The sequence below is a fragment of the Ictalurus punctatus genome, chromosome 20, assembly GCF_001660625.3.
Source record: "Ictalurus punctatus breed USDA103 chromosome 20, Coco_2.0, whole genome shotgun sequence".
Taxonomy (NCBI): domain Eukaryota; kingdom Metazoa; phylum Chordata; class Actinopteri; order Siluriformes; family Ictaluridae; genus Ictalurus; species Ictalurus punctatus.
The window spans coordinates 6,192,642-6,219,851 of NC_030435.2; the positions used below are offsets into that span (position 1 = coordinate 6,192,642).

Here is a 27,210-nt window from a genome sequence, read left to right on the forward strand (position 1 = left end):
ACAAAGCTAGAAAATAAAGTGAAAATGCTAAATACAATTATTAAACTTTATATAGTTCTGGCTCATTTCCACTTGGTGAAAGATGCGCAGTAACTATTAATTTAAAAAGAGATTTCTATTGTGTTATATATATATATATATATATATATATATATATATATATATATATATATATATATATATATATATATATTTTTTTATATATATATATATATATATATATATATATATATATATATATATATATATATATATATATAGTTGTTAAAATCCCATTTAGGATTAGGAATAAGTCAGAGAGGATGAAGGGTTAAAACGATAATGGAAGTCTGAAAATTGAAATTATTACACGAGAACCTGTCAGCATTTGATAGATGCATGATGATTGTGCGATGAGTCAGAAAGAGAGAGGAGCAAGAGAAAGAGGTGGAGGAGTGTCTGTCTTTCGGGAACTTTGTGCTTTCCTCACTCACGTGTGAAGCCCAACTGTGCCTGGCAGGGATGAGAGACTCCAGGACAAACAGGTGTGCACTATTTACCAGTGGGTTACACACACACACACACACACACATACACACACACACACACAAGCATGTGCACGTCCACACTCACTTGCCAGTGTGTTTTTCCACAACTTTATCTTCTCTATATGAACGCCTGTCAAACTAGTTGACCTTAAAAAAAAGAGATGTTTCTTATTAAATAGAAAAAACAGAAACCACAAACATGTGAACTTTAGTCTGTATCTTCTGGTTGTCTGTCTGATAAATCTTTGGTTTATTTCAACAGTGTGTGAAGATAATGGAATAAAGTTGGTGCAAATATAAACCAGTAGATGATATATGATCATTGTGAGAAGTATGAGTTATGGCCACATGCCTTTGAAGTGAAATGAACTGAAAGAATTACACAGAAGATAACATCTTTTTTCCCCCACACAAATACAATAAAAACAACAACTCTACAATAAGACAATTACAAAACTATAAGGCTCTAAAACATCCTACAAAAAATATTATATTTCACCCCTACATGAGGTCAGAATGTCTTTCTGTCCCAAAATATTGAGCTTTGTAGGGCGTATGTGTATTATGTATTACAGTTAGGACCGCAATCTTAAACCAACTCCACAACCGACCCTTTTCATTTGGGAGCGAGAAAGAAAGCAGGCTGCCACTATAAATACTCCTGCTATGTTTGCTATACATGTCAACGCATCAAGGCCAAATTCGGAATAGAGAGACCCACTCAAAACTCACTCTCTCCATTGGACAAAGAACAGAGACTTACACATTAAACACAAGTGAAGGACCATGTACAGGCCCTGCTCTGCTTGTATAAAAAAACAAAAACAAAAAACAAAACAAACAAACAAAAAAAAACATGGATGAATGGTTTTGGGGAAAATAGTAGATGGCCTCTCCATTAGGGGTTGCATAGACTATTCGACTAGTCGCCTCTGTGAACAGTATGGAAAGATGTTTAAATGTTTTATTTGTTAGTGTGAAAATATTTCTGACCAGATGAAGTTAATTCTACAGTCAGCTTTACAAGACTACAATGGGTCTTCTTAGTAAGTCTTTTTATTTCTTCTGCATTAACACCTTGCACTACCCAGTCTCACACAGCTAGTTTAGAGATCAGTGGCACATGACAGCTAAAAGAGGTCATTTTCAGGTGCTATTAATCAGGGCGGAAAAAAAATCCAGACCAGTGGTGTATTCAGGGCCATATGTATGTATGGCGATTCTTTGTTGTAATTGATGCATTTTTATTTGAATTCCACTCTTCCCTGGCCCTGACAAGCAATCAGGTAAAATTAATAAAAGTGCTTGCAGTAGGCGTGAAGTATACTCAGTGCTCAGGGGTATGTAATATTCTACTCTCTTCTGTTCCTCTTCTGTTTACTCTTTCTCTTGTGCTGTTTTATTCATTACCGATTTATGATATTGCATTGTATCGCGACTTATTTATATATCTATCACAACTTTTAGTACTGGCTTTACAAAAAAAATTATTACATGACAGGCGATGAAATGAAATGATTCAAAAAAGTATTTTCTTCTCTTGGAAGGCTCACGAGCTGGAATCCTCTTATGGCTGTTTTAGCAAAGCATTTTCTCTGTATCCCCCTTACAGCTGTTTTATAATGCCCATCATTCATTTTACTCTACATTTAAATTAAGCTATTTTTCACCACATTTCCTTTATCTTATTTTATCTTTTTTTCCCAACTGAACAAAGGGGGGACTGAGCAGCAGGGGAGTGGGTAATAGTAAACCTGTTTAGGACTACACCACTGATCCAGACACTTCTGTAGACATCGCAACCTCCATCCATTATTAAGCTATTAAGGAGCTTCCACTGCATGCTCTTATTTTCTATTATTCAGCTGAGACGCAATTTCATCCACGTTTTAAGCACGTTTTAAGAACTATGTATTGCACTAATTGATTCACTTTCATCCTTAACGATGTAGCCTAAAAGCATTGGAAATGTCCAATCATTGGTATTGCGTATGGTTGATAATTAAAATGCAGTCTGAAGCATTCCATGCTGTGCAAATAAAACAGCCTGGAAACAGCGATATCCTGAAACAGTTATTACTTTACCTGGAAAAGACGACTAGCCAAATACGTTTTGAATTACTAATAAAAATTGTAGTTGTGCAACCCCGAGCCTCCATATGTCTCTTCATATAAAGATATCTTAATTGATACTTTGAAGTGCTCACTAGATACATTGAATATTAAAGAATTGGACTTAAAAATATACATCTTAAAAATATACATCATTAAGGATAGTTTCCTTCCACAAAAAAAGAGGAAAAAAAAAATAGACAGCATAATGAACCCTTCAGTCAAGGAGTCAAGTTAAAGCCCCGTAGGGGGATTTCACATATAGCTGTCCAGAATAATCACTGGAGGTTAGGGATACCTCGGGGCCACACAAAGGCTCATCAGTGACTGTCTGTCCATATTTTTGAAATGTAGTTTCTGAAAAACGAGGTCCTTGTGGTCCATCATTGCTGTCCTCTAGGGATTCAGTGTCCACGAATTAGTGCAAACATCTCAGTATTTGCTGGTAAGCACATTCATTTATTTATTTTCTCCAGAACACTGGACGGACTGTCCTCCAACGTTGTGTGTCTCTTTTTTCCAACAGCACCAAATGGAAATAGAAATCAGCAGTGTACTGCCATGTAGTTTATGTAACAAGGTAAAATGAAACTTGACCTACGCAACAATAAATTAATAGTAATACAATAGTTAAATGAATACTAAAATGAAACAAAGCATTTTTGTTGTTGTTGTAGTACACGGAAGTCTACTAGATCGTCTTTCGTGACTAGAATTCGGAAGCAATTCAGAAGTTAAAAGTACTCATTGCTCTTTTTCATTACTTGGTCTGCTTCTCATCTTCAAGTCCTTTCTGCACTGTGTGAGTGTGTGTGTGTGTGTGTGTGTGTGTGTGTGTGTGTGTGTGTGTGTGTGTGTATGTTTGTGTAGGATAGAGCTCGAGTTGAAAGAACTTCAAAACCTTTAACTGCACTTGCAGCTTTTCACGACCATGTTGGACAGCTGCTCCACCTGAACAGAAAAGACACATCAACTGATAATCATTTTCACTCCCAGAACTTCAGTCAAAGCACATTAATGTAATCAGGATATTAGATATTTACCTTGTATTGTCTGCCCACATAATACATGATTGGAAGAGGTTCGAGGAGTTGAGGTACACAGCAAGGTTGAGCCGAAGCACCGGGGTTATGGTGCTTATAAAGGGCTAAAATCTGTAATTCAAGGAAACAAAACCCCTCAAAGAACAGTTTAGGGCCTGAGCAAGTGCATTGTTCTAGCAAATTTGGGTATTTACTGTATACCTGAGTGTGAGACACTGAAAGATCAGCAGAAGGCAAAGCATGAGGAAGGAAGCAGTAAAGAAGGAACTTAAAGTGCATTTGTATTAGAGTATTAATACTGAAATTTTGATAAAAATTCCGTAACCTTTTAACACAGTTTATTATATTATAATCATACTGCTTAACCATGACACGCATAGTTCTTGTTTTGTTTTCCCTCCACATGACTTTTTGTTTACATTGACACTGAAAGGGCCTTTGTTATTCTGGTCCTGTCTCCACCCCCCTGGTTTGTCATTCTAGTATTTCCTGACTGTACTCACTTCTTCTCAGACATCAATATAAGGTTTATTTTTGGCATCCACATCAGAACAATTTTTTTTTTCTGAACAAATGTCCTAAAATGGATCAGTCCCTCCAGGATTTTGCGATCACAGAAATTAACTCAAAATCAAGCAAAGGCTGCAATATTCGGAGGCGTTTGCAATTTTTCAAAATAAAAAAAAATCTCTGCAAATTGTATTGCAAATTTTGAAAAAAAAAACCCCCAACATTTTTAGCCGCAACACACACACACACACACACACACACACACACACACACACACACACACACACACACACACAAACCCTCCATGAAATCCTGTACATATGAGTGGATTGTTTTTTAGTGAAACCAAGTGCAACAGCACCACCAGTGGCCATTAATTAAAATGGAATGAAGAAGCGAGGCTGGCGCTGAGTTCTTTCTAGCTCAGACTGTATATTCATGCAGCCTGTCAGTGGTGGTTGTGGCAGGAGATTTTGAAATTTGGGCTGATACTTTCAACCCACTTCACTGACACATTCATACCATGTCATCAACACTGACTGAAAAGGCACATGTCAAATACATGAACATGAACAAAGTTGATTATTTAACCTATCACCCCCCCCCCCCCCCCAAATGTCTTTGGAGGGGAAACTAAAAGTAGACAGATTAAACACATTGTCCAACCAAAGGACAAATTTACACAAAAGCACAAATGACAGAACTGTAATTGTAGTGTTTTTTTGTTTAAATGAAAGGGTTACAGCTTTGCTGTTTACCATGTTTAAGGAATAATGGCATGAACCCAGTAGATGATTAGAAATCATGAATGAAGCTGCTGACTAAGTGTCATTTTTTGCTTCATTCTCATATCATCAATCAAACTATCATTCTCATATTGAACAATCAACCTACAGGGTGTCCCAAAAGTCCCAAAAATATATTTATCACGTATGGAAATCATTCTCATAGCTGGATCGGGAAGCTATCGCAAGGTTGCGATGGACTTAAACATGGCAAGCACATCACACACGACACTGTTACCAAACATAATAACATATTCAAAAAGACTGGAAGTGTTGCGGACCAACCAAGAAGAGGACGTCCATGAATATTCACTGACAAAGGCACAACAGATGTAGTGCTGGCAATTATATTCCCCTATGTATGGAGACTGCTGGGATACCATGTATTGACAGATATTAGGGTTTTTCCTCCCATCTAATATCACAACCAGCTGTAACTATATATGAACATCTATATGAAGATTAAATAAAGTGCAGAGACACTAGGGATGTACAAAAAAACAACACTGAATTTCTACTTAAGTCTGTAGACATACAACATACCCTCCACTAATATTGGCACCCTTGGGAAATATGAGCAAAGAAGGCTGTGAAAAATAGTTTTTATTGTTTAACCTTTTGATCTTTTGTTACATTTTCTTTCTGCAAAAAAAAAAAACCCACAACAATTGCAAACAAAACACAGGTTTATTAAAAATCTTTGTTAAATATATGTCTGCCATATATTACAACGATAGAAAATATGTGGGGTGAACTGAAAAGGAGAGTCCACCAGCATGGACCTTGAAATGTGAAGGATCTGGAGAGATTCTATATGGAAGAATAGTCTCAGATCCCTTGCCATGTATTCTCCAACCTCATCAGGTATTATAGGAGAAGACTCAGAGCTGTTATCTTGGCAAAGGGAGGTAACACAAAGTATTGACTAAAAGGGTGCCAATATTAGTGGAAGGCACAAGGTAAAAAACCCTGAACCTTGCTAAAGCAATCCATCAGCCTTCTCATCACACCTCACGTCAACCATATACATGCTGTGCTTTCATATGTTTTGGTATGAATCCCAGGATGTACAGGTTTACAGGATTGCATTACTCATTTATTGAACATGCCTTGAATGCTTCATTGGTGTGGCTTTCAACAAACGCAGTGCTCTAATGCTCATGTCTCTTCACATCTCAATACAGGATTAAGAACCGTCAGTTTGCATACCAGCTTTTGCTAGAAATTGGGTGAGGACGCCATTCCAGAGCCTGTTCAACACTTTGGCAATAAGAATATAACAATAAATAAGAAATGTTCATTCAGGGGTAGAAAATAATTGAGTAATTCTACTTCATTACTATATTAAGTATTATTTTGATGTATTTAACTTTAATAAGTATTATTGGAATTGAATCCTTGTCCTCTAACTTAATTACATATCCAAGAAAAAAACATACATTTCACTCCTGGCATTAATATTTAGACCTGATCAGCAAGATCTCTTCTTCTCTCATCCAGCCAATGACTGTACAATATGTACAGTATCAATCAAAAAATGGACTCACTTACATATCCAAGCATTTCAGTTCAGCGTCCAATTAAGTTAATCAGTGTAGAATGTTTTTTTTATTATTTATTTATTTATTTATTTATTTATTTATTTTTTCCCAAGAATTGCACCAATTTAACCTTCTCATGGTACTCAAGGTAGTTAATGCCCTAGACTGCAGTGTGGAACTTGAGGATTAGTGTCCCCTGGTCCTACCTTAATAAAATGTTTCAATATAATGGTGTAAGCAAATACTTCTATAAAATGAGGCATCTCCTTTGAAGAAGGTGGACTCCATCTAATTTGAAAAAGCATGTTCAGGTAAGTTTAGCTAATTTGCTAACATTAACTGGATAAATGATTTAATCATAAAGCCTGTTTTCTTTGCGAATGGTAAGTTAGACTAACATCGTTTCCAGTAGCTCCAGGATCAGTCCCTCCAGGATTTCATGATTTTGTGATTGCAGAAATGAACACAAAATCAAACAAATGCCACAATATTTGGAGGAGCTTGCAATTTAAAAAAAATAATAAATTACTGAATATTTGGGCCAAGACAAGTCAAAGCCCTCTTTGATTCACGTGCGTCAAACATGTCTACAGCTAAAACTTCTCATTTACCAAAAACATCACTGTGATATTTTAGTTCTGATTAATTCATTATCATGCTATGTAGCATTAGTCATTTTTCACATGAAAACATGACTAATAAGTTAATTTCAAGTAAAATTTTTTAATTGTTAATTTTCCTTTCATTTTTAAGACTTGAGTGCATTTAAAAGTAGCAACCTTTTTTTTCACTTGAGTACATTTTTGCCTGGATACTACCACTTTTAACAGAACATTTGTACTTGTACTAAATCCCTGAGTTCATTACATTTAGGTTTTAAAGCCATTTTTACAGTACTTCTACAGAACAAATTCATTAGAACAAGATTTTTTTTTCCGAGAACAGCCCCAACATAATGTTCAACAGGAAACAACTTCAGGAAATGACCAAGGCAGGAAGAAGGAAAATGCTGGAATGTTGTCCTGGGAAATGCTTGCTCATCAGGGAACACTGGCTAAAAAGTACACAGTTATTTCCCTATCAAAGATAGATTGTATGTAAATGCAATGCATTTGCATGTGTGTGTTTTTTCTTCTTCTTCACAAATCCACAATCAGATCAGAAAAACTACTACAAACAGTCAAAACTATACATATGTTGAACTCATGCATGAAAATGCATAAATAATATATATTTTTTAATAACACTGAAACTTATTTTAAAACATGTCTCTAGATATGCGATTCATAAAATGAATACTTGCATTCACATGTTATCAACTTTTACAGGAAATTAAGCAAAAAACCAAAAGCCTGCATGGAGCCTGGAGAGGAAATATCATTCTACCTGTGAGTATTTGTTCTCAGCGTTCCAGATGTAGGCGCAGGAGCCCATGCAGTAGTTGGCATAATATCCTTTAGGCTTGTGGATCCACTTCCAGCCGAGATCCTTCCGGAAATCGATGTAGAGTTTCCGCATGCAGCATGCTTCTGTTTTTCTAGCAGAAAAAAAGCATACGGTCATGTGATACAACTTATAAGTGAAGGTAACCTCACATTTTTATTATTTTTTTTGGAAAGTAATAGAGCAGGAAACTATATGTTCTAGGGTGAGAGAAAGTGACGCACTCATCACAAGTTGGTTCCGTGGCAGGGGATCGCTTCTTGCGTTGAGTGCTATGGCCCTCAGCAGGAACAGACATGGACATGGCCAGAATGTACGGCTTGGGCATTAAGCCAGCAATAAAAGTTTTGTCTCCTCTCACTGTATTCAAACCTGACAACACACACATACAGACATGTAATGTTTTGCACAATGTCTCTCTAATCTTAAGCATATGGTATATATTAAAAATAAAAGCTAAACGCTTAGATAAAAAGGAGTCCTTATGTGTTCCTAGGGCTGGAAAGGGTTCTTTAGTTCCAAAAGTGATTGTACTTTTGCGTGTGCCAACTTTTGTAAGGTTTGCCATGTGGCACAAAGTGAAGTACCAAAGGAAAGAGTTATATTGTTATAACTCAATAGTTATACAGTTATACAAAGGAATTATGTTGTATATGTGTTTTACATCTGTTATATCTATGCAATTATATGTTATATTGTAATTATTCCAATGTTTTTTCACCTTACATCTAACAATATCTGTTTAAAAACAATATATATATATATATATATATATATATATATATATATATATATATATATATATATATATATATATATATTTCTGCTAAAAATGATTAAACATACTAACTTACTATCACATATGACATTTTCATTGGCAACACATTTAGCATTCTCTGTAGTTGACCTTTTAAAAATAAATTCCAGGGACGTGGGAAGGCGTTTTACAAGTGGGGGTGTTGGAATTTTAAGCAGCACATATGTGGTGTTAGCTATGACATCATAATCAAATGATAGACAAATATTTTTACAGTTATCGTGTTTTGATTAAAATAGTTATACCATAGCACAGCTCCATTCTGGAATCAGAAGGTGTTGATTAATGTTAGCATTATGTATTTGACCTTTTTTTAAAAAATTTATTTATTTATTTTTAGCTATAACATAAATGATAGGTTTATATTAATCTGCTAATTATAATAAGGTATCATTACTATAATAGCTCACAATTCACAGTTTTAAAGTCCACATAATGTATCCTAATAGTCAATGTGTGTGTATATACATACTGTGTATATACAACAAAGAAACTTGTAAAATTGTTGAAGTTGAAGTTTTCTGTTAGATTAACATATGGAAGGACGTATAGGCCCTTTGTAAAACATTTGAAAGTTTCCCAACATAGGCGTTAGTTCCTGTTATCACTTATGTTGTAGTGATATACCACTATACAGAGGTTACCTCACCAAACACTTATTTTTTCTCTCTTGAAGTTAATGAGACACAGAAATGCTGCTTATGATGTTACAGAGAAATGAAAAAGCATAACTCCTCTGTCCTGAAGGCTTGAGTCTCATGGATGCTGTCTAACAATTACATTTTTTTTTAGCCTAATTGCTTATTTGTTCATCCACAGCAGTGGTCACCAACCTTGTTCTTGGAGATCTTCCTTCCTGAAGACTTGAGCTCCAATCATAATTGCGCCCACCTGACCATCTAATCATTGCCTTAAGACGTTCTTGTTCAACTAAAACAGGTGTGTTAGATTTTGGTTGGAGATGAAACCTGCAGAAAGGTAGCGCTCAAGGAAGAGGGTTGGTGGCCACTGGGCTACAGTATATATAATAATATAATAATTATTTTAGCAGTTTTGAATTTCAAGGATTCCTGAAAGCACCCCTACATCCTGAGTCCTTGATAAATTCTATTTCTTGTTAATAGAAATGTACACTATATTCCTCAGTATGTATAGAAAAATTCAGTTGCTGCCATGGATATATAATAAACATATGTATGTACTGTATATATTCAGCTGAAATAGTGCCAGATGTTTGCAAACCCAGTTATTAAAGACAACAGTGTCTGTTCAAATGCTTGTATTTTGTTTTCTGAATGTGATGTAAAGATTCTTTAATTCTCTTTGCCTTTGTACTTGCATATCCTCTGAGCAGTTCTTAGATTCTATCTAAGTAAAAGTTGTTCAGTTTACTGTTTACTAACACTTCCAGATTTCTTAGTAAATCTTTGCCCCTTGACTGAGAGACCCACAGCCAGACATTACACTATTAGGCCAAAAGTATGTGGGCACCCCTCCGAGTTCGGATGTTTCAGCCAAACCAAACATATAGCCATGCCACCTTTGCTACAAATCAGTTTGTGAAATTTCTGCCCTGATATATCTGTCCTGGTTAACTGTGACTGTTATTATTGTGAAATGGAGCACCAACAGCTTAACCATGAAGCAGTAAACCACAGAGACTAACAAGAGCACATAATATTGCTTATCCTCTGTTGCATTGCTCACTAGAAAGTTCCAAACTACCTCTGCATGCAACATCAGCACAAGATCTGTGTGTCAGGAAAGGAGCTTCATGAAAACGGTTTCCATGGCACACAAGGCTAAGATCACTATGCACAATAGTGATTGGTGTAAAGCTGTCACAGGACTCTGGAGTGATACATCATGCTGGCAGTCTGATGGATGAATGGCGGATTCCAGGAGAATGCTACTTACCAAAAGTGGAGGAGGGATAATGGTCTGGGGCTGTTTTCAGGGTTTGGACCCCATAATTCCAGTGAAGGGTAATATTAATGCTAAAGCATACAAAGACACTTTAGACAATCGTATGCTTCTAAATTTGTTGCAGCAGTTTGGGGAAGGCCGTTTCCTGTTCCAGTTTGACTGTGTACATGTGCGCAAAAAGCAAGGTCCATAAAGACATGGTTTTGACGCCATATTAATGCCCATGGTTTTCGAATGGGATGTCCAACCAGCTCATATAGGTGTGATGGTCAAGTGTCCACATACTTTTGGCCATATAGGGTACTTTTTGCCCCTTGTTCTGCCTTTTATTGTCTTTTTACCCCAATTTTGATCAGTTGCCCATTTCCACCCACTAGGTAGTTCTCTACTATCATGCCACAGCTATTATCGTAAAGGTCTGGTTTTGGACTTCGGTCAGGTCTAGAGATGTTTTCTCTATTAGCCTGGACTTGTGTTGAACTTAATAGAATTTGTACTTGGACTTACCTTGGGCATTGGTATCACTAAATATGGTCTTAGTTTCAACTGAGAGTTTATGTTCATGTTTATGTTATTGTACAAATATCACGTATACAAAGTTTGACAAGAAGAAATCTCTTCAGCTAGAAAACCTAGCCTAATTATTGACGTAATGCATGCATGATGGTAGTAAGACCTTTCCGTTGGGCCTTGTTGAAGGATCCAGCCACACTGCATTTTATTGTTTTCAAACAGAAACCATGTGGTGTGCAAACATTTGGCTTGCAAAATAAATGACCAAACCTGATATGGTAAATTTGAAGTTCTCCACAGGATCCCCACATCCACAGTGCAGCCTCAGCTCAAATCCTTGTTCATTTGCTGTCCAAGAGAGATGGTTATTATGTTAAATGGAATTCATTGCACAGGTTTTAAATGAACTAATGATTTAAGAGTCACCTTTAGCCTTTTATTAAAGTGTACACAAGTACCATTACCTGATACCCTGAATAGCATAATGTAAATTCAGCCACAAAATAAATGTGTCACTATGACAGAGGATAAGCTATTTGGACTTGGCATGTTGTTGGTAGTCTGCATGTCTACTTTAGAGATACTGAATTACACTGATTTTCACACAAATTGCTAACACTGCTTGCTTCAGTAACTCATACATTCATGCTTAATAAGATGCTAGACCTGAGAAATAACTTACTGGAAGACTGGAGCCACTCTTTGAGCGTAGCTGTTACATCGACGGATATCCATTTGTTTAGCAAATCATTATTGATATCATAAAAGCCCAGGTATTTTGCTGCACTGCCCAGACCTTTGTAGATCTCCAGTCTCTGCCACATACTGCTTTGGATTGTAGTATCTTTCACTCGCAGCCTGAGCATGGCCTGTGACAGCTGCCTGTAGTCCTGGATGCTCTTCTTCATTTCCCCCACATTAAAGAACAGCTGTTTATGCTCTGTGAAGTTCTCTGGTGTCCCTGCAAAAAGAGAAAGTACTCTGAATAACTAGGTACTGCTAGTTTGTTGGTATATTAATTTTTACTGACACTACCCATGGGTTACTTATTAGTATTATTTAGTATCATATAACAATATATGCTAATAAATAGCACATGAATAGAATAAGCTATCATGACATTGTACATTACAACAGCTATTATGTCCATTACCAGTAATAGTAGTGTTATATTTTATGTCATAAACTGTCATGACAAACCATGACTGCCATTATATGTATGAGACATGGTTATTTCATAGATTTGTGCCACATGGTCACAAATCTACCAATATCAAGTGTCGAGATCTTATTCTTAACCCATTACTTGACCCTATGTCATAAACTACCATAATAATTTATGACAAAATGACATCTAGCATTAAGTATACAGTATATCAGTCCATAAAGGATTTTTGAGTTCTTTTTTTTGATTGTTGCTGCCAAAAATGCTTGATTTTGCTGCGGCTTTTTGATTTTTTTGCAGTTTTTTGAGGAAAACTACTTGAATTGGTGACATTACAATTGCACAAAATTGTTTTGCATGGTTTTTCAGAGTGATTTTTGTTGGTAATTGAGAACTTTTAGTTGTACTCATGTTCGATGCACGTGCATTGAAGGGGGTTTTGGCTGAATGCTCATTGTGATGCCATTGTATGGCGTTATATGGCATCACATGATGCATCTAATTTTGAAAAAGTGCATGCTCCTCCAAATATTGCGGAGTTTGTTTGATTTTGCGTTCATTTCTGCGGTTACAAAATAACAAAATCCGAGGGGAACTGATATATGACATGGTTATGTCAGTCTTATGCCATATTTTCAAGAAAGTATAAATATTGAGATCTTAACACGTTACTTGACCCTGTGTCTAAAACTGCCATGACTATTTATAACAACATATGACATCTGGCATCACGCATATGACATGATTGTCTATCTGGCATCACATATATCACATGTTATGTCTTATTCAGTCCCTCCAGGATTTAACAATTTTGCACTGAATACAAAATCAAGCAAACTCTGCAATATTTGGAGGAGCGTGCAATTTTTCTAAATTACCACAGATTTCCCGCAGGTTTGGACCAAGACGTGTCATGTGACATCATCACAACATGCATTTAACCAAAGCTCGCTTCGATTCTCTTGCGTTGAACATACAGTACAGCTAAAATGCCTTATTTAGCAACAAACATCACTGCTAAAGACTGTGCAAAATAATTCTGCGCGATTGCAAATTCACCAATTCAGTTAGTTTTCTGCAAAAAACTGGCAAATGGCATCAAAAAATTTGGAAAAAGACGCAGCAAAATCAAGCATTTTTTGCCATAAGAATCCTGTATGGACTGCTTATTACGCACAAATTACACAGGGTCAAGGCTCTATCAATATTGAGTGTCAAAATATTACATTACTTGTTCTGTGTTATAAACTCCCATGACAACTTACGACAACATATGACATTTGGCGTTACATACAGTAAATGAAATGTTATGACAGTCTTATTAAACACACATAATAGAGTCTCAAGACTCTATCAATATAAAATTTTGAGATATTAGTCTTAACACATTACTTTTTTTTCTCTGTTTTGTCAACTCCCATTACAACTTATGACAGCATATGACATCTGGCATTACATATAGGACACGATATATGCCTGTCTTATGACAGTCTTATGACACAGGATCAAGAATCGCCTAATATCATGGCAGCACATGACGTCTGATATTGTGTATACAACATGGTTATATCAAGGTCAAGTAACGTGTCAGGAATAAACTCTCAACACTTGATCTTGAGATCAGATTCTTGGGTTTGGCCACCCCTAATGTTGAGGTCACAGCGCATCAGCCAAAAGCTTCGAAGTCAGCAAGTATGGACTTACATTCTGCTGTAAATAATTAGGAATGTGTGTCTGACTCACATCTCATTAACCACAAAGAGCTACTAGGAAAGGGTGGGGTGGAGGGAGTGGACATCCTGCTGCACGGGGTACTCAATAAAAGGCACCTGTAGGGCCGACTCTGATAGTAGGCTACAGTGAACTTCGTAGTCCACACTAGCCACCTGCTGAGTGGAGTGTGCAATTTGCCATATTACTGTTATGTACAACATTGCAGCCATTGCAATTAATTGTGCATATATTGCTACTGAGGCCTTGTAATTTACCAAAGCAAGGCACTATTAGGTCTGTGCATGGAGCATCATGTGCTGTACGTGTCAACTTTTTTCCTTCTTTTCTTTACTTTTCTTTTTGTGTGCATAATAATCACAAGGGACTGATGGGAATGCACACTCAGAGTAAAAAAAAAAAGAAAGAAGCTCAGGTTAACATTTCAGAGTGCACAATAGTGACATAAATGTGATCTCAAAATGAGAGATGAGAGAGATAATGAAGAACAAGAATACAACATATAATGTCAACATATAACATGCTATATTTTCAGATTCAGAAGACTGCAAAATATTTTTATTTTAAAAAAGCACCCAAAGAAGCAAGAACTCTTTAGCGTAACCAAACCCCAAACACACATATCTGTTCCAGCCTGTCTTTCTCTGAAATTGCCCGCCCAAATGCTTAATCACACACACACACACACACACACACACACACACACACACACACACACACACACACACACACACACACGACAGTGAGCCAGTACAGTCCATACACTTCTGTTCCCATAAGTCTTACACATACATACGTCTAATATGTCGATATGCTGCAATACCAAAGTAGTCACGGTACTTGCTAAAGACACATCATCTTTGTCATCATTTGAGATCAGTTGTGAAACTAGGATGTCACAATATTGGAGCTCCTTTCAGGAAGATGAACATAAACATACACATGATTTTCACACGCTTCCATTTTTGCACCTATTGCAGTTTTTATGCAGTGATTTGGGTTTACTAGAAACCCCCCCCAGTCCAAAGACATGCACTATAGACTGATTAGAATTTATAAATCATCCATAGTGTGTAAATGTCTGTGTGATTGTGCCCTTTGATGGGTTGGCACCCCAGGGTTTCCCCCGCCTCATGCCAGCTCCCTGGGATGCTCCCTAGTGACCCTGTGTAGGGTAAGCGGTATGGAAAATAGATGGATGGATGGATATGGAATGAGCATAATTAAGAAATAAAATGCAGATTGGCTCTGGTGAGTGGTTCTACATAAGATCAAACATATTCAGAATAGTTCAGATAGAAAAAAAAAAACATGAAACCAGCAGCAGGAGGTTCAGTTAGCAGGAAATCTATGCTAAATTGTTACTTGTGCAAAATTAGACAGCTCCCAAATAATATGTGCCAGTGTGAAGACGTTTTTGTTGCTTAATATATTTGTACATTATTAAATTTCAGTGCTTGTTCTTATATACTAATCAGTCCCTCTATGATTTTGTGGAAATTAATGCAGAGTCAATCAAACTCTGCAATATTCGCAGGAGCTTCAGATTTTACGCAAATTTTGGCCAAGACGTGTCATGTGATGTCATCACAACATGCATTCAGCCAAAGCCCTCATTGATCCCAACAAACATCACCGCAAAAGAATGAAAAACAATTTCACGCAATTGCAATTTCGCCAATTCAAATAAATCACAAAAAAACAACAACTGTGTGAACTCCTGTACGGACTGACTAAGTATCAGTGAATGTTCAACAAACCCATTGTCTTAGCCTTTATAAATGACATTCAAGTGCATTCAAAATAACTTTTAATTTCCATCTCTATAGAGGAGAAGCCTTCTGAATTTTAAATGTGAAAGGTGGAACTTGTGCAGGGAATGCGGAATAGGACCAGGTCATACAGTTATTCATTTGTTTTCAGTAATCGCTTTATCCTAGTCAGGATCAGAGTCAGGATGGATCCACACGTAGCATCCTTCAATGGGTTCATTAGTAATGCTACTGTGGGAAAATTACTTCTAATTTTCAGTTTCATTCTGTCATTCTCTCTTCGCCATCATCCTCTTGACTTTGCTGAAATCCCCTTAAGTATTTTCTTCTCGATTAAGACTCATCACGTCACTCCACAGCCGGAATAATATCTTAACACTCAATACAGTGGGAATTTCCCTTGAAGAAAATAATAAACTCTTATGTCAGAGTATCACAAGTAGCTGTGTGTGTGGGTGATTACTGCTCACACTCAGCACACTGTGATTTATTTCATTAACCGGCCAGCCACATACAACACCCTTATCCTTCATAATACGGTAATTACACAACAGTCATCCTCTATGCATAAAGATTGCCCCAACACGCACAATTCTCGCTATTGGAATCCTCTGTAATTGGTGAAATTATTTAGCGTCTACACTTTAGGGTGACTCACTGATGCCGTGAAATGTGTGGCTGACAAAATCCCAACTGAATCCATAAACATTATAAGGCATACTGTATATAAAAATTTGAATGTCGTCCGCAGTTAATATCCGTACTTTCCAAACTGAGTCCTCAGGTTTCCGCAGGTCACATTTTCCTTCTCTTTTATTTCACTCCCACTAAATACCTGGTTCAGGTGTGTTCAGTTTTGGGAGAAAGCAAAAATGTGGACCATGTGCTATGAGGTGCCCTGAGGACTGGGTTGGGAAACACTGATCCATACTATTTGGTGATTTAAAAAACAAATTAAAATTGAGAAAGAGCAGTATATATTTGCAGGAGTGGAAAAATCAGAGAAGACAGAGATCCTTTGTTGGTGGGAAGGTGGAGGGAGTTTGTATATGTCTATGTGTGTGTGTGTGTGTGTGTGTGTGTGTGTGTGTGTGTGTGTGTGTGTGTGTGTGTGTGTGTGTGTGTAGGCACACGTTCAGGTAAGCTCAGGACAGCTGTCCTAACAGGCACAATGGCAGGCCTATCATTACCGACGGGCGCAGCCACGTTCCAGCAAGCTTAAATACCAGCCTCCAAAGCACACTACTCCTATCCATCCATTCATCCATCCATCTGTCTCTCTCTTTCCTGTGAACTCAGTTGCTCCTTGGTGGCTCTCACACCCTTGCTGTGCTCAGCGAAATCTCTCGGTGGTAATGACATGATATGGAAAAAAAAAATCTGCGAGGAGATGTGAAGGACATCTGAACAGCCTCGCTCTAAATAGTTTCCTTTACTTGATCTTTGCTTGACGTTAAGGGTTGAGTTAACGTGATCACTGGCTTACACTTGTTTGCAATCCTGCCAAACTCTTGTTCAGGTCTAGTCCATATAAAACTGCTTATATCAATGGATAGATGCAAATATATACATTTTATTCCAAAGCTATATCCATAGGCCATTTTCATGCCATTTCTGGAATGGTATTCCCGACACACGTGGCATTCTCCCCTTCAACATACCAAAATCTGACTTCTATTTTTATACAGATAGGCATTTAATACTAAGACCATTGGCATGTGTGGAGGCTAAAGCAAGCATACTATAACCACTTAAAGGAACAGTTTGAGGAAAATCAAACGTGCACTATTTCAGCCCCAAATAAGCAAAACATGTTTGCTTGCTTTAAGCGCATTAGTAAGATATGTAATATCCTTTGAAAACCATTTTTTGGCCATGTTTGCAAATTTAAGTTAAAAGTATAACAGTATTATCATCAACATCACGTTACATATTGCGCTAAAGTTCCCCAAGATGGCCGCCACAACATTCAGTTACACAGTGAGGTTTTGTTCATGTTTATAAAGGACAGTACAGTAAGTGATACTACAGCGTGTCCAAAACCAACTCATGAGGTGTAAGGCAGATATATAGCAGTGAGTGTGAGGCACTCACATGTCTTGGCCAATCAACTACAATTAGGCAGGGGCAGCTTGTATAAAAAGGTTGACAGGGATAAGGAAGATAAAAGAAAAAAAAAAGATGATATAAGTTTTGATGCTTTAAGGCAGATTATTTTGTATTTTGGTGAAACCAAGTGCAACAGCACCACTAATGGTAAGAAACATAAACAGGATGATATATGAAGAAGTGACGCTGGGACTGATTTCTTTCCAACACAGCCTATCATGTTGGGTGATTACACAGACTGAAACGCCCTTGAAGATTTAATATCCTTTTTCGACTGATATTTTTCATCCCACATTGCTGACACTGATGATAAATTCATCACGTCATCAGCTGTGCTTGGGAAGGCGCATGTGAAATACAGTCGCAAGTGTAAGGAATGTGAACGAGGTGGATTATTTACTCTAACATCCTTTCCTCCCTCCAAAATGCCTCTAGAGGAGAAATTACAAGTATATAGACTAAGTGCTCATTTCATTGTCCAATTAAGGTACAAATTACATGAAAGCACTGGTGACAGAACTGAAAATGTAGTGGTTTTGGTTTGAATGAATGAATTACAACTTTACCATCTTTGGTAATAGAGGAAGCCAGTTGGGCAATATGTACTTGAAACACTTTTAAAAAATGTTAAAACATAAAAGCGTGTCATTCTAGGCTCCTATCTAATATTACGTCCAGCCATCTTTGCAACTGTGGTAAGGGAATCTAATCGCTATTTTTGTGTATTGTCCTTTAAGGAGGTCTTTCTTACACATATGCAGCACCAGGCCACTCTTAAAGTCTGTTAAACGGCACTAGCTTGGATCGAGTGTACTAAATAAGCCATTTACATTCTGGGAAACTGTACAAAAATAAAAATCTGCCTTATCAACAGCAGAAAGGAAGTGGTTTTAACAGTGGTATTTAATATGCTGTTAGTAAAGGTTATAGGATTGCTGAGATGATGAATTCTTCTCTTCGTCTTTTGCTGGTGTGCTGATATCAAGACATTGCGAAAGTAGAGTGCAAATTGAGAGGCTGAAGGAGAATATGCTATATACAGTTCTTCAACAGAATCTATTATAAATTGCCTTACGCTTAGGAATGTAACCTTTCAGGAGACAGCGGCCAGTAAATCAGGTCTGCAGGAGGGTGCTTTGCATTTAATGAGCAGAAATGATGAAAATGCATTTGGGAGTGAAAGTGGCTATTAAGGGAGCACATTTATTCCTCTGGTGAATACTAGGGAAGTGCTGGAACGTTTCTGGCTAAAACAATTCTGCTAAACATAGCTTTGGCTGTCAGAGATTCTCATGTGTGTGCATCAATAAATTCCTCTACAGGGTAGTTAGAAAGACTGAGAGAGAGAGAGAGAGAGAGAGAGAGAGAGAGAGAGAGAGAGAGAGAGAGAGACAGAGAGAGAGACACAGAGAGAGAGACAGACAGAGAGCGAGCGATCATACACATATTTGGTAATAGCTGTGTGTGAAGATTCATATGACTTTAATTCAATAAAGAGGTTCAAGAGTCTGAGTCTTTCACATCATGCACAAAATTTAAAGTACTCCATGACACGCGGGCACACACACACACACACACACACACACACACACACACACACACACACACAGACACACACAGACACACACACACAAACATGTGCGGGCACACACACTTGTCCACAGCCCCACCAAAGCACACTCACACTTATATAAACCTACAGAGAAAGAACAACTAGAGTGGCTAGATGATAGTTTTGTCCCCGAGAGTGCTTGTCAGCAGGAAATTCATTGCACCCACTGGGACTGTTTAAATCTGACTCACACAGCATGCACCACCAACCTTCCTTCCTGGCAAACAGCTCTGCCACAAACACACACACACACACAGTGCAAGAGAGAGAGAGAGAGAGAGAGAGAGAGAGAGAGAGATCCCAAGGTGGCCAGTGATCAAATTACAGGAAGCCCCCTCTCTCAGGGGACCAAAGAAAAAAAAAAGTTGAGACCAAAAAGAGGGCAGAGGGAATCTTGCATGTCCACTCCATCTTCTCAAAACAATTATTACCTCTGTTTTCCTCTGTGCCAATGGTTCGGGCCCGAACTAATCCCCCTGTCTCCCATGCCTTTGTTCACCATTGTACATCTGTGATCAAGGGCTTCATGTTAATGTCACCTTCGTTTGAAGTGGTTAAAGTGGAATCGTGGAGCGGTGATAAAAAGAAGGCGGGTGGCAAGCTTCAAAAACCGACTATTTACCCATCAACAGATGGACCTAAATTGCTAACAGCAGGTTCATGAGTTAGAAGGGCAGCCTGCAGTGCCCAGAAGAAAAAAAAAATCAAATGCGGACCGCCGAAGCTATTAAACAAACAGATGCCCAAAGTAAGCTAATGTTTAGATGTTTTTTTTTCTCGACATGTTAGCCAGTGCTAAAAGCCTGTTGAGCCTGTTTAAACATAGCCTGATTAGCAATCTGACACATGGGAGCAACAACACAAACAATACAGCAATGACATGGATACTCTTAAGGTATCATGCATGAAAAAAGAAAAAAGAAACCCAGTGCTAACTATGGTCTGATGTTCTAATCTTACACATCTGCCTGCAGATATTAAAGAAGAAGATGAAGAAAGACTCATGATATGCTACACATTATCTTGGATGTGATGGATGCAATCAAGCTATTTAAGATTTGTTGTTATTATTATGGCATATTAACAACTAAACAACTAACAGCAGAATTGACTTTACCATGAGGTCAAAACAAGATGTGTTTCTCTGCGTGTTTACACGCACACCGATAATCCGATCTTTATCTGATTTGGGCGCTTACCACATTACTGAAGTGGTCATGTAACCAGCATACTATGATATCTTAAATCGGATTAAAGCTGCGATCCAAATTAGAAGTATCCTGTAAAGACACCTAAATGGCATTCTAACCCAATAATCTGGTTGTTCATGGCATCGTATTCATGTACAGACATAACCTGATATCTTTCACTTTTCATGTAAATAAACCTAAAAGTATAGACAAGAACTGCACTGTAAACACACTTTTCTTTGTGTGTGTGTGTGTGTGTGTGTGTGTGTGTGTGTGTGCGTGTGTGTGAGTGATTGTTTTTCCGGATGGAAACACCTTCCTGATAAGAGAGGTCAGAAGAGAATGGCCAGATTGGTTCCAGTTGACAGGAAGGCTACAGTAAATCAAATAAGCACTCTTTCCAACCGTGGTGAGCCAAAAAGCATCTCAGAATGCACAACACATCAAACCTTGATGACCATTTGCTACAATAGCCGAAAACCACATTGGGTTCCTCTCCTGTCAGCCAAGAACAGGAATTTGAGACTACAGTGGGTACAGGCTCACCAAAAAACCCAACATTTTTCCAACTTCAAAAGTGCGTGTGAACATTAACTGAAGCTTTTGACCTCTATCTGTGAGTGTATTGTATCTTGTCATGTATGTGGAATGACATGGCAGTTTTAATCACTCGTGTTCTCCCCTGATTTTTGGTTTGGTTAGGAGTAAAAACTTGTATTAGCGTTAGCATTAGCAATCAGTAGAGGTGCGCGCAGAACTGTTCTTTAAATACAGTTCCCGCCCATTGCCAAAGGAATTCTGACTAGCCCCTCCTGAAACCTTGACCAACCTTGTCCTCTCCCACATTAAGTATGGCCAATCCCATCCAGACACTATTTTTGTTTGTACTCACCCTGTAGTATTTTCTACAACCCCAATTCCAAAAAAGTTTGGACGCTGTATAAAATGTAAATAAAAACAGAATGCAATGATTTGCAAATCTCATAAAAAGAAACAGCTGAAAGTTAATTGGCAACCCAATCATGTTACTGATCTGTTGCCAATTAACCTCCGGCTGTTTCTTTTTAGTAACACTTACTTTTCCAGCCTTTTGTTGCCTCTATCCCAACTTTTTTGAGACGTGTTGCAGCTATCAAATTCAAAATTACCTTATTTTTTCCTTAAAATTGTACATTTTAAACATTTGATATGTTGTCTATGCTTTATTGTGAATAACATTTGGGTTTATAAGATTTGCTAATCGTTGCATTCTGTTTTTATTTACATTTTACACAGTGTCCCAACTTTTTTGGAATTGGGGTTGTAATCAACTTAGCTGACTTTATATCCAAAATATGCAGAAATATATAATAACCCTGACCAGGACTACAGCATTTACTGAAGATGAATGAACGAACACGGTGAACATAAAATGTAGCACCTGTTTGGCTGATTTCAGTTGCAGCCAAACGGTTGTTTCGGTTTCGGACTACTGAGTATATTTGCAAATTAGTAAGTATATTTTGACCCTAGTGAAAATGGCATTTTGCATAGACTAGAAAACATAGGAAACGCAGATTCCTCCGAGCTAAAACAAACAAACAAACAAACAAACAAACAAAACAAAAAAACAGTGCCATATGGTGTCCCACAAGGTTCTATCTTAATAACATTTGAAATATTTATATCCAGCCATTTGAATGGTAATAGTATGTAAAAATGGAAGACTACTCCAAAGATATTAAACAGCTTAGATAAACTGAAATTTGTTCTCTTAAATACTGATAAAATAGAAACCCACATTATGTAAGCTCGCTAATTTTACACTAGTGCTTCATGGAGATTCTGTGTGATCATAAATTATAGTTAAGAACCCTAGATGCCGGTTAATAATTTGATGATCATGTACTGTAAGTAACCTCACTACAACCTCGCTGTGTATTATCATTTCAGAAACTTAGCCAAAATAATTAAAAATGAAAACATATTTTAAAGTAATGCATGCCTTAATAACCTGTATATTTAATTACTGCAATGTGTTGCTTAATGGCAGCAATGCTGTATCTTTAAACAGCTAGTTCAGAGTGTCAGCCTATTTATATCCATATTCAAGTCATCAAAGTCCTGTTTATTACATTTACAGCTCTAAATGGGATTACTCTGGCATATCATGCTTATCTCCTGAAACAGTATAGTAGTATATTTGCTCAGCTGGGCTAGGCCTTCTTTTGGTGTGAAAATTAGCACATTTTTTGCCATGCAAGAACTTCCTCTTTCACTAGGTAAAGCATAGATCAGTTCCTAATAAGGCATATGTTCAACTCAAGTGTGGGTTAACTGAGAAAAGTAGACATGCCAAGTAATAAATTACAATTACTTTCATTACTTTTCTCAGGAATTGTACTTTATGAGGTAGTTTAAAATGATTGTAATTTACTTTTACTTGAGTATGCTTTAAGTCGTGTAACAGTACTATTACCCTGCTGTTTTTCCTTCAAGTGTGCTCGCTACTTGATTTTAGCTTGTTAATTTTTTCCCCCACTTGTTTTGACTCCACTGACTGTTCTTGGACTGTTTACTCTGCATATCGATCATATCCAATCACATTGAAAAGATGAGTCTGGTGCCAACTGCTAATAATCATGGAAGTCATGGAGGGAAGACATGGAGGATGCCTCAGGCAGCTATGCTTACTTTTACTTAAGTAGCTTTTTCTAATTGTGTGATTGTGTTCTGAGATGTCCTAGCTACCCTTCTAACACTCACAAATACTGCCCTTTCCCCATTTTTTCGTTCAATGAGCATTTCTAGTGCACATCCCTTGACAACTTCCTCATACTGTGCTCGTTAAGGACTACTTGCGTGGATATATGAATGGACGCTTCCTACCGCTAGCTATAAATAAGCACTAAGGGGAATCAGCAGATCAATTCTTTTCAATTTGCTTCAACTCAAAATTTCAGGTACTTACAGTGAGTCATGTCGAATTTGTGCATCTCTTTGCCAAAGTACTCCTCTTCTTCCTGGTACTGTGAGGCAGGAACTAGCTTGCTCTCCTGGTCTGTGGTGGTCTCCACTGTGCTGTTGTAGAGCGAGATGATATTGTCTGGGATGCTCTGTTCTTGGTCATCCTCTTCAGACTCGGGCTCCATGGCCATGCGCAACTTACTGAGGATCTGTCCACGAATGGCTTCGATTCGCTTCCTCTTCGCCACCTCTAGGTCCAGAGTCTTGCAGGTGGACATGGCACCAGCTACAGATGCCAAGCAAACAACGGCTAATGCCAAACAAAGTTGCCTCATGGTGATGGAGTTCTAGTGCTGAAGTGTACCCGGCTCAGTTGAAAAGCAACAGGTAAAGGTTGACGTCAGGTGTGACTGAGATGGAACGATCAGTAGCTAATTGGCTTGGAGGTGCTGGGATGTTTCCTGATGCTGTTGATGATGATGACAATGATGCTAGTCATGGAAAGCACCTGTAAAATTGGAGTCAATAAATGCTGGTGTGTATTAGTGGAGGGGAATCCCAGTATACACAGAGTTTGTTTGTCTCCTGAACCCAGACAGTACACATTCAAAGGTGTAGAGCTTGTGTGTGACTAGCCCTCGCACTTCAGGTCCTGCCAAATGAGCCAATCTGTCTCACTCTTGTTCGCGCTGTCTCTCCCACACACACTTACTCAGAGGGTGGACACTAGGCAATGCTCCCCAAGGTCTGAGCACATGTGATGTCAGGGCCACATTCGAACACAAATAAACACTGAATACATAAAAATTTGCTCAAAACACGAGCTTAGCTGGGTAGCTTTCTGTATTTCTCTAAGTTACAGGTTTCAGTGCTGGCAAACGCACACAGGAGTACTTGTTCAAGACGGCAGGTCTGGCTGAAATCCCCGTCTTTCTCTCCCTGTCCTGAAGACCTCTTGCTTTCAGGAGAAAGGCTGCTGCATGGACACAATGACAAGTCTGTGTGCTAGTTAGTGCTTCTTAGATGCTTCTTAATTGGTTCTGTTGTTTTTTTGTTTGTTTGTTTTTTCACAGCTTGACAGGTTGTCAGCAAGCCTCTCAAAACATCCCTCGTTTACTGGTCCTACAGTCAAACTCTTGATCTGATGACCCCTTGCTTCCTAGATAGATTCCCCCAATGGCTCTGATACAGCCTGCAGACAATTCAGACAGCAATAGAAAAGAAAAAAGAGAAGAGAAACAAAAATGCTGAGTTGCCACAGTGAGTAATCCTATCACTGTAATGTTAAGCATGTGAAACTGGAGAGTAAGATCAACATGCAAGGCTCAACAGAATGAGATAGACATCAGAACCTAAAGTGCATGGTTCAGAACGTGTTATTTAATACCTTGATTATAAATTCAGGACCTGCTGAAGAAGTTGTCATTCATTGTAACTACGCTACTGCATACTTGTCTACAGCAACACACGTTGTTTCACACACGTTTCACACACACTCACACATACGCGCACACACACACACACACACACACACACACACACACACACACACACACACACACACACACACACACCTGAGCAGTGAGGAAATCCAAAGGTAAATAAATTCTTTTGGAAAATACCTTGTAGTTTCTCTGCTCAGTGATGAACAAGTCAAACAAATTGTCTTTGGAGAAATAGGTTTTGAAGCTCAATAGAATTGGAACCGAAAGTGAAAAACAGCCCAGAACAATGAACATTGGATGAAAACAGCAACACCAGTAGTAGCAACACCAGTAGTTGAAGTTCGAGCGTTCTCACTGCCGGCAGTGTGTAAGTCCTGGGATCAGGTTGCACTCCCACTCCCTCTCCCCCTTTTCCTCTTTTTCTTCTCCTCCTTCTCTGCCCGTCCACTTTTATGCTTCAAGCCCTGATGAGGACACTTTTCACACCTCCTCTTCTGTTCTCTCTTACTCTTTAAACCTCCTTCAGGCTCAGGGCTCACTCTTGTTTTAGATGTCCCCTCTTTATGACAGACCAAATAATGATCTGTTGACAGAATGATTTGTGAAAGCTGTCCCTCTCCGATTCTCTAACTAACTGCTATCCCTCTCGCTCTCATATCTTCTCTCTTCCTTTTTTCTTGTTCCTGTTACTTCAGTAATACAGCAGAGAGCTCTCCGCCCAGGAAATGAGCATAACGGACTCTAAAACATCTGCTCTGTACACAGCCCACAGCAAAGTGATGACATGATAGAACGAATAAGGCCAAATGTTTTATCTCTATCTCGCACACAGAAGAACAGGACAGACAGGTAAACAAGCTCTGTGCGACACTGATGTCGGTCAAACTAACCACACTTTAAACTGCCAAAGTGAGACATTGAAAGTGCGATGATGGTAGACGCAGCTCCACCACAAAGACCTGGCCTGTTCAGCTGTGAAAAGACTGCTGCTGAATGTACCTGTGTTTCTTTTAACAACAGACTCCACATGGTCAGATTTGGATATATAACTAAACGAAAATTAGAGGATTTCTTCAACTGAAATAGGTTTATCTTTTGTTTTCAACCAGAAAAGGGAAAATCACTTTTAAAGCTTCTATCTGTTTACAGTAAAATAACATAATTGCCAAATTTTAATGAATTATCAGTTTACAATAGGAAATGAGTCTGCACTTTGATTCTCTGTCTCATCACCAAAGGTAAAAAATAAATAAAATAAATCACTCAGGACGTTTAAACACAAGCCTCATTGTAGACCGATCATTGTTCATGTTAACACTAGCATGGTGAAAAAAAATTGACGTTTATTTCCTGTTGACTAAATTCCTTTTTTAATAATGTGTTTTTATCAGGTAATTTAAACATTTTAACACTTTAGGGCTAAAATAGAATTATGTCCATTTTGCTATAACATGTCCTTACATGATGCATTTAAGAATATTATTAACAGGAAAACTTCTGATTTTCAGTAAATTTTTTTGGCTGTTTTCCAGGACTCACCTGTAGCAACATCCCAAGGGTTTTCCCAGAGCGCCTTGCATATGCAAAACTGCAACAGTCAACTCATTGTGGCAGTCCAGTTTCACTTTCCTCTGACTATACACTGAGTAATGACTCACTGTGAATTCTGACAAAACATTAGGTTCTAAAAATAAAAGTCTTTTATGTCATATAGGAGCGTGCTTGCATTTTATGCAGGTTGTTTTTTGAACATGGAAATCAAGGTGTCATCTAAGATGCAGAACCTGGAGATTGCTGTCAGGAACTAGCACTAGTATTATTGGTATTAATTAGTTATTATAGTATGCCATCTAATTAAAATGTCTTAATTAAGTCTAATTAAGGTCTCTAATTACAAAAAGTTTGGGAAACCTTGATCTAAAGGTATGATGTAATGATGTCAATGTGTGTTTTAAAATGAATAGGCTTGTCTATGCATTTGTGATTTTGCTCACTGCAACAATGTATATGCACGAATGATATA

At 37.9% G+C, this 27,210-nt stretch overlaps 1 protein-coding gene across 1 annotated transcript; it reads right to left on the reverse strand.

Annotated features, from left to right (window-relative positions):
• Window positions 1-747: 747 nt before the first annotated feature.
• tgfb1a (transforming growth factor, beta 1a) lies at window positions 748-25,892 on the reverse strand. Its single transcript, XM_017496118.3, has 8 exons — window positions 25,365-25,892; window positions 23,747-24,934; window positions 11,900-12,178; window positions 11,488-11,565; window positions 8,186-8,333; window positions 7,905-8,055; window positions 3,683-3,793; window positions 748-3,590 (listed from the first exon to the last, which is right to left on the reverse strand). The coding sequence occupies exons 2-8, from the start codon at window positions 24,075-24,077 to the stop codon at window positions 3,543-3,545; spliced, it is 1,146 nt and encodes a 381-aa protein (XP_017351607.1). The 5' UTR covers window positions 24,078-24,934; window positions 25,365-25,892; the 3' UTR covers window positions 748-3,542.
• Between the last annotated feature and the right edge of the window lie 1,318 nt (window positions 25,893-27,210).

What these genes read in the sequence shown, in the direction of transcription:
- tgfb1a (XM_017496118.3), bottom strand. Translation starts at nt 24,077, where the DNA reads ATGAGGCAACTTTGTTTGGCATTAGCCGTTGTTTGCTTGGCATCTGTA. An exon ending in AGAGTGGCTCCAGTCTTCCA is followed by an intron (nt 11,566 to 11,899) that starts GTAAGTTATTTC and finishes TCTCTTGGACAG; the next exon opens with CAAATGAACAAGGATTTGAG. An exon ending in ACGGAACCAACTTGTGATGA is followed by an intron (nt 8,056 to 8,185) that starts GTGCGTCACTTT and finishes TTTTTCTGCTAG; the next exon opens with AAAAACAGAAGCATGCTGCA.